Source organism: Tupaia chinensis, unplaced genomic scaffold (assembly GCF_000334495.1).
Source record: "Tupaia chinensis unplaced genomic scaffold, TupChi_1.0 Scaffold000237_1, whole genome shotgun sequence".
In the NCBI taxonomy this organism is placed as follows: Eukaryota; Metazoa; Chordata; class Mammalia; order Scandentia; family Tupaiidae; genus Tupaia; species Tupaia belangeri.
In genome coordinates, this window is record NW_006159715.1 from 2,583,450 (window position 1) to 2,596,452 (window position 13,003).

Here is a 13,003-nt window from a genome sequence, read left to right on the forward strand (position 1 = left end):
CTCAATGTCATCTCCAAAATAATGCTTTATTTGAGGCCATCATCTTCACATATTTTACCTTTTTTTTAATGCCAGATAGTGTGCGTGCATCTACTCCCCCAAAGTTCTGGTCATATGCAATCATCCTTTTTCTTTCCATTCTCCATTATGTCAGGATCCTGGGCACTTGCACACATGCCCAAAGGGTATTTTTCAAGCTGTTGAGGCTGGGATTTGAACCCTGGTCAGCCATGTAGGATCCAGCTTCTTCTGCATAACCCTTAACTGTTGTACTACAGAGCTGGCTTTTTTACTTTTCTTTTTTTAATTTCTTCTTTTTGTTTTTAAAGTAATTTTGCTATGGAAAGAATCCATGTTTATTATAAAAACTCAAGAAATAACAGTTGAGGGGAAAATGTAAAAGAATGCATAAAAATCACCTAAGCCCCCAGAAAAAAAGCCTCTACTGATGTTTTGGTATATATCCTCTTAGTCTTGTTATGTGTGTAAAATAAACATATCAATCACCAAAAAAAAAGTTACTAATACCTAACAACCTTTCTTACCTCGTACATCCAGCCATCAGGGCTGCTTCTCAGCCTGCATCACTGTGCCAGCCCTCCCAGGCCCTCCTGTGTGCTAACGATCCAGGTGTCAGCACACCTGTCACCTGTCCTGGTTAGAAAGCTGTACTGATCTCCTCCAAGACCTTCCCCACTACTACACACCTGTCGAGGCCACTGGGCCTTCCTCTCTGTGGATATGCCACGGTTGAGTCAACAATCTTCCCATTATTGGGTATTACAGGGGTTCCAAATGAAGAATTATTTTGAAAGGTGACATCAAAAACTGACTAAAGAGAGACCAGCAGTTGGCGAAATGGCTATGCTTCTGGACTCCCATGTAGTCAACCATGATTCGAGACCCAGACCCGATGGCTTAAACTCAAAGCCGGGCACATGTGCGTGCGTGCCCCAGATCCGAAGAGGAGAATGGAGGAGAGGGATTGTGGTGTGGCCATCCCCACTCCCTCTCTCTGTCTTTCTGGCATGTGCACGCGCCCTATAGCAAAAATCTCTCAAAAAATAAATAAATAAATAAATAAATAAATAAATAAATAAGCTGCCTAAAATAATTTCATCTTCCAAAAAAAAAGAAAGAAAAACCCTTCAAATTACAAACTTTTCAATAAAGTTTAATTGCTACCAAAAATTGCCCATATGGGTTTGTTCAATAAGCAAATCTGAAACTAAAAAACAGCCTTTAAATCCCCTTCTTTTGACACATTGCTACTTTCCCCCATACTTGGTGTCAGCAAAGCATGAAAGTTACTCTTAAGGAAGTTCAAAAGAGGTCTAGCAGAGATAGGTGAGGGTACATGGATTTGAACACGGACTTGAACTCTGGCAGGCCCTTGGGCTTCCACAGCAGGCCCAGAAAAGTTACGTGTGACTCCAGGGATGTCTTGCTGATCCAGCCTTGGTATCATCAAGTGCTCTCTACAGAGGCTACATGGTTGGGGTATAGGTAGGAGTGTAGGTTATGGAACCAGTTTCCCTGGGCAGCTCCTAGCTCTATCACCTCTGAACTCTGACCTTGGATACTTTGCTTAACTTCTGCGCTTCCATTCCTTATCCTTCCAATATAGATGGTCACTAGACCTACCTTGGTGCTGGGAGGAAAATGAAATATGTGGAAAACTCTCAGCACTGTGCGAAGGCCTAATAATTAGTTGGAGTTTTTTTTTTTCTTTTTTTTTTTTGAGAGGTTTTTGCTATAGGGAGCATGTGCTCGCCAGAAAGACAGAGAGAGACAGAGAGACAGAAAGCGAGAAATCACCCCCCAAGGGGGATGGCCACGCCGCAAGCCCTTCTCCTCCATTCTCCTCTTGGGATCTTGGGCACGCACGCACATGCGCCCAGTGTGAGTTTACGCCACCAGGTCCAGTACTCAAACTGCGATCAACTGCATAGGAGTCCAGTGACATAGCCATTACACCAACTACTAGTTCCGGTTGGAGTTCTATTTAGAATTATTTAATATTATTTTTTAATTGGCTATAGGACATATGCGCTCACCAGAGAGAAAGAGAAAGTCTAAAAAAACAAGCCACCATAGTCTGGGACTCAAACCATAGTCAGCCCATGGGAGTCCAGCACCTTACCCATCACACCACCTGCTGGCTCCCTAATAATTCTTAATTATTCACAGAAGGACTTTGGAAGGAGTAGATATGCAATAAAGATGACTGTGTGAGGGACGTGGGTTGCATTATTACATTTGAGTAGGCACACTTCTCAAACCAGGAGCTTTCAAGTGGCCAAGTGTTCACTCCAATCTCAGACACACAGTTCTTAAGAAAATAGCTCCTCTTGTGTTCCTTTCTGTGCCAGCTTTTTCCTGGCACGATGATCTATGCCAGAGGTGGACAGATAAGCCCAAGCATACCTGGTGCCATATGAGGAGGCACCTTCAGCACAGATGGCTCTCAGAACCTGTCTCCTACACGATGGAACTCCTGGCTGTGCACCGTCATGCTCACCTCCCTGCCTCCCCTGGGATGTGTGCATCTCTGCTTCCAGTCCACTGTCTTCATCTTCCTCATCTCTCTCTGGCCCTAGTGGACGTCACTCAAGTCCCCACATCCTCTGTCAAGGCCTTCAGGAATAATCAGGCCTTCTTCCTCTCCCAGCCCATGCAGACAGGGCTCCAGATCCATGGAGACCTATGTCCCACCTGGAGCATTCTCTGCATTCCCCCGCCATGGGCCTCACTTCCTACACTTTCAGGAAGCCTCTTACATTCAAGCTTGGGCCGTTTTACGTAGTATGATATTGACACCTCAGAGGGTAAGGCCAAACTCATATGTGATTGGCTGAATGAATGTTGGGGCCAAGAGAGGCGCGAGACTGGCCATGATAAAGTCAAGGAGTCAGAGCAGCAGCCTGGCTCCTATGGCATTTGCCATCACACCCTGGATCATGTAAAGAAACCCAAGTGAAGGATTTCTGGTGTCCCAGTCCTGAAGCACAACCAAAAGAGAGAAAGGCAGGCAGGTGCGAGCGTTCATTCTGCCAGCTAGCGTGAGTAATTTTAGAGCATCTAAAGCAGGGTGGTGGTGTTGGTTGTCGGTGCTCTGCAATTTTAGAGACCAAAATAGAAGACAAAAAGTCCCTCATTCAGGCCGTGGAATGCCTTCCTGAAAAGGCAAAAAATACTAAGGTGATTTGCAATTGGTTTTAAATGGAGGGGTTTTCCATTGTCTCACATTTCCCCCTTTATCTCCCCTACACCCGCCTTGTGTTTACATTGTTCACCCAGGACCAGATGGCTCTGCAGACCTCACCCCTTCCTTTGGAAAGAAGAGGGCCCCTCGCCCTGGCCCCAGTGGGACCCCAGTGGACACGAGGCGAGTCAGTTGGTCTGAGGACCCCAAGTCTGAGTGCAAAGGCAGATCTGCCATCAGCCTGGCCTGCAAGTGCAGCACGTCCCCAGGGGAGAAGGTGGCGGCTCCTCCTGACCCCAGCAAGATGCCAGGGGCAGCTGCCCAAGCCAGCTCATCCCACAACCCTAGGGGAGTAGGGTCTGGGACAGAAGGGGCACCTCCAGCCAGTGCCATCCTGTCCCAAGACCCACTCATACCTGAGGAGAAGAAACAAGGGGCTCCAGGTCACCACAGCAAGGCATGGGACCCGGCAGGCCTCTGCACCCCTGAGAGCTCCCTGCAGTCAGCTCTGCTCCAGGGTACAGATTCCATGTCTATAAGGCCATCACAGACCAGCCCCTCCCTGCCATCGTCCACTGGCAAGATCAAAGAAGCATGTGTCAGTGGCTCTGGGCACTGCTGCCCAGCAGGGAGGACAGACAGCCCCATCACAGACATCGACACAGTGATCCAGGAGTTGGATGCTTCCAAAGCCAGGCTTCAGTTTTCTAAGAAAGGGGACCCTGGGCATCCCGAGGGCAGTGCTCAGGGCCGAACACCAGCAGGAGCTGGGGGCAGGAGTCCCCACCTTGGCCAGCCAGTTCCAGGGGATCAGACCCCTACCTCAAGGCGGGCTTGGACCACTGGCTCACCCCCTCCCACACAGTGGGCCTCCCAGCCTTCGGTTTTGGATTCAGTTAATCCTGACAAACATTTTACTGTGAACAAAAACTTTCTGAACAACTACTCTAGAAATTTTAGCAATTTTCATGAAGACAGCATCTCCCTGTCAGGCCTGGGCGACAGCACGGAGCCCTCTCTCTCATCCATGTACGGAGATGCCGAGGACTCATCCTCTGACCCCGAGTCACTCACTGAGGCCCCACGAGCCCCTGCCAGGAATCGCTGGTCACCTCCTCGTTCTCATGGGTCTTCTCACAAGGAAGAGGCAATGGAGTCTGAGGAGGAACAGATTGAAATTTGCTCCACAAATGGTTACCCAAACCTGCCCTCCACCCCATCTCATCCTCCAGCCCAGGCTGCACCCTGCCCCGCTTTAGCCAAAGTTCTGCCATTGAAACACAGTGCTCTGAGTGAGTCTGTGGGAAAGCCATGTGGGAGAGCCTCCTTCTTGCCCCGGGCATCATGCACTTCAATCCCAAAATCCTCTTCCCAGCCCATTTCAGTCTTGAGGATGGGGTCTCAGGAGCACGAAACTCACGCAGACCTAAGCGTTTCCCAGAACCATAGGCTCTCGTGTGCAGAAGAGACCTCAGGAGTCACCAGCGGTAGCTCAGCCGTGAAAAGCAATCAGCCTTCTGAGGTCACTGGGGACTCTCCCAACCCCCCTGCCACTCTCAGTTCCCTTAGCATGGTAAACGGCTTGGAACATGACTTGCTCGATGACGAAACCCCGAACGAGTGTGCAGCACGTGTCAGCACAACTGAAAACGGGTCATCCTTGAGTGTGGATGTTCCTGAGGATAGAGACTCTATTTTGGCCAACCTGCACATCTCTGAAAGTCAAGACCTGGATGACTTGCTGCAGAAACCAAAAACGAACTCCAGGAGGCCCATCATGGCCTGGTTTAAAGAAATCAATAAAAGCAGCCAAGGTACGCACTCACAGAGCAAAGCCGAGAGGGAGCAGCCTGCGATGCCCGCCAGAAGTCCTGACTCCAAAATTCAGATGTTGAGCTCAAGCCACAAAAAGGGGGTTGCTATACCTAACAGCCCTCCTCAGTCTAAAATGAATCTTGACAATAAAGACCCATCTAAAAAAAGTTCAGTGGAAACGCTTTTAAATAACTGTCAGAAACCCAAGTGCGGTCCCAAGCTAAAGAGACTCAGCATCAAAGGCAAAAACAAAGTCAGCTCTGAGGCCCCTGCTGTAAGTCTGGCCAAGGCTGGAGGGGCCGACCCCAGGAAGTCCCTAATTTCACCACAGACCTCCCACAAAATGCTTTCCAAGGGAGCATCACCCCGAGGCCTTGGAGCTGATCCTGAGGACCCTGACAGAAATGCCACAGCCACCCCCAGGCCTCCCCAGTGTGCGCTGGACAGCAGGCTGCCCCTCGCTGCCTCCGGGTCACTGAAGTCCTCGGCATCAGACACAAGCATCGGAACCTTCACCTCGCCCCTGACCTCCCCCAAGACTCTTGCTGAGCAAGTTGCGTGTAATAGGTTCCACACGGCTGTCCATGCAGAACTCAACAGAGGTGGCCCAATCGCCCCTAAATCTCCCAAGTGTGGACCAGATGCCAAGGTGCCCCAGGTGGACCCTGGGCCAATGAGTCACACAGTGTCAAGGAACAGCATGTCCACAGCAGGGAACCGATGCTCTGAGCAGCGCATATCCAGCCAATCGGACTCTGCTGCAGAAGCAGCCCAACCCAGAGCGACTGGCGAGAAAGGAGGCAAGATAATTGCCAATGAGCCCCTCGAAATAAGGAGCCAGCTGAAAATAGTTGAGATTTCTTCTGAGAGAATGCCAAAGACTGCATGTGGTGACAAGCCAGCTGAAAGTGACAGACGGGAAGAGTTCTCAGCCCAGAGCAACTGTCAGGAGAAGAGTGAAATCAGACTCTGTCACCAGGCAGCAGAATCGTCCCCAAATTACCCGTCCTCACTCCCATCTCGTGCCTCCCAGGTGGAGCAAGAAATGCAACGCTCACTCAACCTGGCCAAGCTGGCTTCCTCCTCCTCCCCACAGCTGCCTGCTAAAAAGGCATATTCCCCCCAAGGAAAATCAAGCCAGATGTCAGACTCCCCAGGGATGCCCAAGAATGGCACACCAATATGCCCTGTGGGAGAGGACCATCCTTACTTCATACCAAGGCCAGCAACCAGGACCTACTCCATGCCAGCCCAGTTCTCCAGCCACTTTGGACGGGAGGATCATTCTCCGCACAGCCCAGGCCGCTCTCCTCGGCACAGCCAGAGCCCTGTGACAAGCAATGGTTTCCTTGAAGCAAAGGCGTCCAAAGGCAGTATTCTTGGCCTGGTTAATGGACAGGGTATATATAGCATAAAGCCTCTGCTAGAAACCTCAAGGAACCTTCCGACAGACGAAGGGGCTGTCATTTCTGTCCAGGAGACGAGCTGCCTGGTTACAGACAAGATCAAAGTCACCAGGAGACATTACTACTATGAGCAGAGCTGGCCCCATGAATCTACCTCATTTTTCTCTGTGAAGCAGAGGATCAAGTCTTTCGAGAACCTGGCCAATTCTGACCGGCCTGCGGCCAAGTCTGGGGCTTCGCCGTTTCTGTCAGTGAACTCTAAGCCCCCCATCGGGAGACGGTCTTCTGGCAGCATTGTTTCGGGGAGCCTCAGCCACCCCAGCGACGCAGCCGCAAGGTCACTGAGACGCAGCTTGAGTTCCTGCAGTGAAAGCCAAAGTGAAGCTGGCGCCCTTCTCCCCCACATGACCAAGTCACCATCCAGCATGACACTGAGCATCTCCAGGCAGAACCTGCCAGAGACCACTAACAAGGGCCCTGTTTCAGACCAAAAGAAATCACTTGGTCCTTCGGGAATTCCCATTGCGACAGTGACCCCCTCCTCTCCCATCAAGAGGAACAAGTCCTCCGTACGGCACACCCAGCCCTCGCCTTTGTCCCGCTCTAAGCTCCAGGAGCTGAGGGCCTTGAGCATGCCTGACCTTGACAAGCTCTGCACTGAGGACTACTCGGCAGGGCCAACCGCGGTGCTCTTCAAAACGGAGCTGGAGATCGTGCCCAGGAGGTCGCTTGGCTCCCCTTCTGGAGGCCATTCGGTCCTCAGTGGATCAGTTGCCCCTTCCTGTCCTGAGAAGGGAGGGAACAGGGCCTGTCCAGGAGGAAGCAGCCCTGAAGCCAGTGAGTCTGGACCACTCAGTTCAGCCAGTGAAACCTCCCAGGATTTGCCTTCAGGAAAAAGCTGGTCAATTAAGTAAGTATTTGCACACGTGTGCACGCGCACACACGTGAACTCTCTATTTAAATAAACTTGTTTCATTTTAAAATAGTTTTAAGTTTGTAGAAAAATTGCAAAGATAGCACAGACCTCTCACTCTGCTCTTTTTTTTTTCTTTTTCTTTTTTTTTTGGAGAGGTTTTTGCTATAGAGTGCGTGCGTGCACAAGAAAGACAGAGAGAGACAGAGATACAGAAAGCGAGAAATCACCCCCTGGGGGGTTGGCCACACCGCAATCCCTTCTCCTCCATTCTCCTCTCAGGATCTTGGGCATGCACGCACACGCACCCAGCGTGAGTTTAAGCCACCGGGTCCGGGACTCGAACTGTGGTCGACTACATAGGAGTCCAGCGACATAACCGTTACACTAACTGCTGGTCCCTCACTCTGCTCTTTCTAATGTTATCTTACATAACCATGATCCATCTGACGAAAATCAGATAAATTAACATGAGAGCACTACTTCAGGTTGAGTGTCTAATCTTATCCAAAATACTTGGGACCCAGGAGTGTTTGGGGTTTTAAAATATTTGCATAAGCAACATGATGTTGGGATTGGAACCTATGTTCAAACACAAAATTACTTTGTTTCATATATGCTTTACACACATAGCCTGAAGGTAATTTTCCACATTATTTTTGTATTGCAGTGTTTCAGCTGCAGCCCATCACAACAGATCAAATGTGGAATTTTCTATTTGTAGCAGCAAGTTGGCATGCAAAAAATTTTGGATATTGGAGTGTTTTGAATTTTGGAGATTTTAGATTAGGGATGCTCAACCTATATTAGCTATACTGTAGCTTTTGGTTTTGTTTTTGTTTTCAAATTTTGCTGAATAAATTCAATTAATAGCATTTTTCTATTCCAGGATCCAATCTAGAATCCCACTGTGCATTTAACACCGTTGTTTTTCATATTATTGCTAGAGAGATGAGAGTCCCTGCAGGGAATGACTTTTACTGAAATGTTGCTCTGTGGAGAGGACCCTAGGATGAAAAGAGAAGGGTGTGCCTCAGGGTAGAATTTGAGCTTTTGAAAGGAACTGGAGTTAAAACAGAGATTGCAAATGTATTTTTAAATATTCTCTCTAGGAGCCAGTAGGTGGTGTAGTGGTTAAAGCCTTTGACTCCCACATGACTGACCACAATTTGAGTCCCAGACACAGGGACTTGAAAATCACACTAGGTACATATGCGTGCGTGCCCAAAATCCTGAGAGGAGAATGGAGGAGAAGGGATTGCAGCATGGCCATCACCCTGCAGGGTGATTTCTCACTTTCCCTCTCTGTCTCTGTCTCTCTCCAGTGAGTGAATGAGCCCTAACAAAAAATAAAATTTCATCCCAGTTTATCTATCAAATATTTTTTAAGAATTATTTTATCCATTCATTTATTTTCATTTGACCAGACACACACACATGTACACATACACACACACACACAGACACACACAGAAAGTGAGAAAGCAAGCTACCAGGTCCAGGACTCGAACCATGGTCAGCTATGTGCAATTGTCCAGCGCCTTCACCACCATGCTACCTGCTGGTCCTCTCTATTGAATATGTTTAAATATGTCACAAATGTTCTGTTAAACTCCTACACTGTCCCCGTACATGTTGGAGGGATCCCTGAATCCATGACACTTCCAGCCACTGTCGACAGGGGATGATATTCCTACCCAACATTCAGGATTCTTCAGTTAGTCTGGAGTTAGAGCTAGGACAGAGAAAGAGCAGGGAGACCAGAAAACACATGTAATACAGTAGAAGGAGATTAATTGCATCTTATAAAATGGAGACATTTCTTTTTTTCCTTAATGTCTGAAAATATGTTTCTGTTGTTTAGTTTGGATCAACTTCTAGTCTCGGTGGGAGACCAGCAAAGACTACAGTCTGTCTTATCATCGGTGGGGTCAAAATCTACTGTCCTTACTCTCATTCAGGAAGCGAAAGCACAATCAGAGGTGAGTGGAATGCAGAAAACTGAGTCGACGTTAGTGCCCAGCTCTGGGTCACCAGCTCAGACAGCCAAGGCGAGCCCTGCCTCAGTCCTAGAAAGGACCACACTTGGTTATAGCTTTTACAGCCTGCACTGACTTTGGCCTCACTGACAGCCAGCTGACTTCAGAAGCTAGACCTCCTCCTGATGCAGGTGCCAGATGTGTGTCCCTGCCATTTTAATCTCCCAACAGCAGCTAGTTGCCATCTTCCCCCTCCCCCTATTCAGAGCTTGTCAGCAGAGCGTCCTCACAGCAGAGCTAGGCATCTTGGAAATCTTGGAGAATGAACACAGCACCTTGTCTGCCCAAGTGTGGACAGAAACTAGTCCAGGAAGCCACCTGCTGGTGAAAGCGGAGTTACACCGATGCAGCCTTACCCTGAAATATAGAAGCATCTCGAGTCCGAGTTCATGACAGAAGCTAATTAGTAATTACAAATGAACCCTTTAAATAAATCAGATGTGGCAGTGGAGAACAGAAGAAACCATGGGGTTCCCCTCTAGAATACTCCTCTGGAAAACATTAATTTCGCAGGACAGCCCAGAGAGCTGAACTCTAACTCATGAAAATTTAGAGATAAAAAGTTTTGAGGGGAAGAAAAGCTAATGTAAACTATTTTTTTTTTCATAGTGGTCATGTACCTGGGTCATTAATGCTATCCGAGAACGCAGTTCCATAAATTCAAATATTATCCAGAAGGCTGAGCGGCTCCTCGGCCAAAGAGCAGCCAGCCATGACATCTAATAAGGAGTCAAGCAGGATGGACAGGGCGGAGAGGAGACCAGTGCCCTGAGCTTCCTTCCATGCCCTCCTGACTCTCAGGGTGGGATCTGTGCAGTTAAACACCTGCAGAGGAGACACCAAGCACTTTTTACTTGCAGTAAAAGAGAATAATCCACCTTTACTACTTTGACTTGTTGCATACATGAGCATTTTACATGTGGAAGCCTCATACTGGGATTGACATGGTGGGGTCATGCTTAGCCAGGCCCCCTTTGCAACGTTGAACACTGGATTGTGCCAGAAAACGTGTAAAAGGAGCAAACCAGAAAGTCTCAACTAGTGGGGACTTTGTGTGGTCAGGGTGCTGAGTACTCCCATGGGAGCCACCCTCTGGGCCTCCCTCACCCTCTCTCACACTCGACACTTACTGCCGGTCAAGGGTCATGGTTTCATGTTGGAGATTATTCCTACTTTCATTAGAATGCAGCTTTCTTTTCTCCTCACTTTGCTGCTGTCTTGAGTTGATCTTATAGAGGAACAGTGAGCAGAGATGTCCTTGCTCTGCCATCTTTAGAAAAGAAGCTTCCTACCGTGCTTTTTTCTTTTTTTTTTCTTTTGAGAGTTTTTTTGCGATAGGGCGCATGTGCTCGTCAGACAGATAGAGAGAGACAGGGAGACAGAAAGCAAGAAATCACCCCCCAGGGGGATGGCCACGCCACAATCCCTTCTCCTCTGTTCTCCTCTCTGGATCTTGGGCACGCACACGCGCCTGGCGTGAGTTTAAGCCACCAGGTCCGAGACGCAAACCGCAGTCAACTACGTGGGAGTCCAGCGACATAGCCATTATTCTAACTGCTGGTCCCGCCTACCATGCTTTTTCTTGACGCGTATTAGCAGGTGCTCAACAAAGACCCATACAAGGTTACTTCCTGCAGCCTTCTGGTGGCCCTGTGCGAGAGAGAGAGAGGCCAGAATCAAACCCTGGTCTTCTGGCTTTAGCATGTCTAAACCTCAGAGCACTAGTGATGGTCAATCTGCTGTGTGAAACTTTTCAAGGCAAAATGGGGCCCGTTAGCTTCTAGCACACTGTATCTTCAAATACAACTGGAATAAAAACTAACTCAAATAAGTTCACATGTTAGTGAGGCCATGTCCTAGAATGCAAGAGTCTCATTTCAAATACTCTGTTCCTCTGTTCCCATAAAGCATTTCAGTATCTGAGAAATGCTCATATTTCAGCATCTACGTTACCTCCCAGAGGCTGCATGACGATCATTTCCTGGCCACCTGGTCCTGTCTTTGTTTAGGATGAAAGGCCTAGTCATCCTTCTCTCCATGGCTCAGTGCCTGTGCACATATATAGTTGAAGGGGCCTAAGAAGTTAACATCCCCAAACCCCATAAGTTCTGCAAGACATCCTAGTGTCAGCATATCGGTGTGACTGATCTTTAAAGAAGTATGAAACAGTTGGGATTAGTTCACGTGATGTACTCAGGGAACGAAAGGATGTTTCTTTGAAATACTGAGCTCCCTCCTAGCACATCACAGAGGTGATTTTCTCTGTCAGCATTTTCACTTTCTCTCATCAAATCCTTTAGAGTTATTGTTAGTTTTTGTTTTGTTTTGTTTTGTTTTACTCCTGCTATGTGTGAAGTGTGATGGATTTTAAATGACTTCATGTGAAACTAAGCAATGCGGCCTTTAGAACATTGCTGAATCGTATCAAGTGTGTGAGTGAAGAAAGTCAAGATTCAGAATTATAAGCCTAGCTAATCTTTTAGTTTAAACTATTTTCTTTCCATCTAAACTTTTGACTAATGCTTGAAACATAGAAAAGACATCTTTATTACTTAACCCTATGACGCTACTAAGAATGTTCTCATCCTAAGATGGGTTGACATTTTAACATACTTAATATGGGTTGACATTTTAATATACTTTATATTTCTTGATGCCAGTTCATTCATTGCACCTGAAATCCACTGAGCCAAACAGAGGGAGGGACGTAAAGAACAGGGCCTCCATGTACTCTTACCCTGCCTGGTGGCACCTGCACTTTACTATCTTGCTCTTGCTGGAACTGGCTTTGCTCAATTGTGAACATGAAGAATTGGAGGCCCAGCCACAGGGGCCTGGCTGGTAGAGCACCAACATAATGATGGAGCCCTGTGAGAAGGCCCAAGTTTTGGATCCTGGGTTGACCGGAGCATTCTGGGTGTACCTGTGATCTGGGCTGGCTGGTAAACTGGTGATGGGGGTTGTGACGCGGTGAGACCCTGTCGTAGGTCCATCTGTCTGTTGTTCCCTCTCCCTACTCCCATTCTCTGTGTCCATCCTCCTTGTCCTTCTCATGAAGGACATACATAAACTTAAGAATTGTAGAATAAAGGATTCCATTTATGCTCCACTATGCTCCTTGATCAGATTGAGGAAGACACGATCTGGTGTCTCCAATGGCTTGCAGACTTAGGAATTCGAACTTGTCCCCCACCCCATGTGGTTCATGTCCACCTTCCCTGTGGTTGTATGATTCAGGATGGACCTTTGAGTCTTGCCCAGAAGGGACACAGGTTGAGACAGGTCTGTGAGAGCTGGAAAATCACTGGGCCATTGTGACAAAAGACTGCAGAATTTACACCAGAGCTCCTTACTCATGGCACAAGGACTGTAACTTCTTTTCCATTTCTTTTCACTAGAATAAAGAAGATATTTGCTTTATAGTCTTGAATAAAAAAGGAGGCTCGGGTCTTGGATTCAGTGTGGCAGGAGGGACAGACATGGAGCCAAAACCAGTCCTGGTAAGTGGTAATGTTGTTAGGCTTCTGGAAAATCATTTCCTAAGCAGCCTCAAAATTTGATCAGGACACAAAGTCCACAGCTAAGATTTGTCTGCTGCTCCCAACATAAAAATGGAAAAGTAGGG

General features: G+C 47.9%; 1 protein-coding gene across 1 annotated transcript in view; it reads left to right on the top strand.

The window, feature by feature from the left end:
• PDZD2 (PDZ domain containing 2) overlaps positions 1 to 13,003 on the top strand; it is a 411,484-nt gene that overhangs the window by 383,499 nt on the left and 14,982 nt on the right. The window contains 3 exon segments of the mRNA XM_027771873.1: positions 3,301 to 7,336; positions 9,204 to 9,321; positions 12,777 to 12,878. Of these exon segments, the coding sequence (XP_027627674.1) occupies positions 3,301 to 7,336; positions 9,204 to 9,321; positions 12,777 to 12,878 (4,256 nt within the window).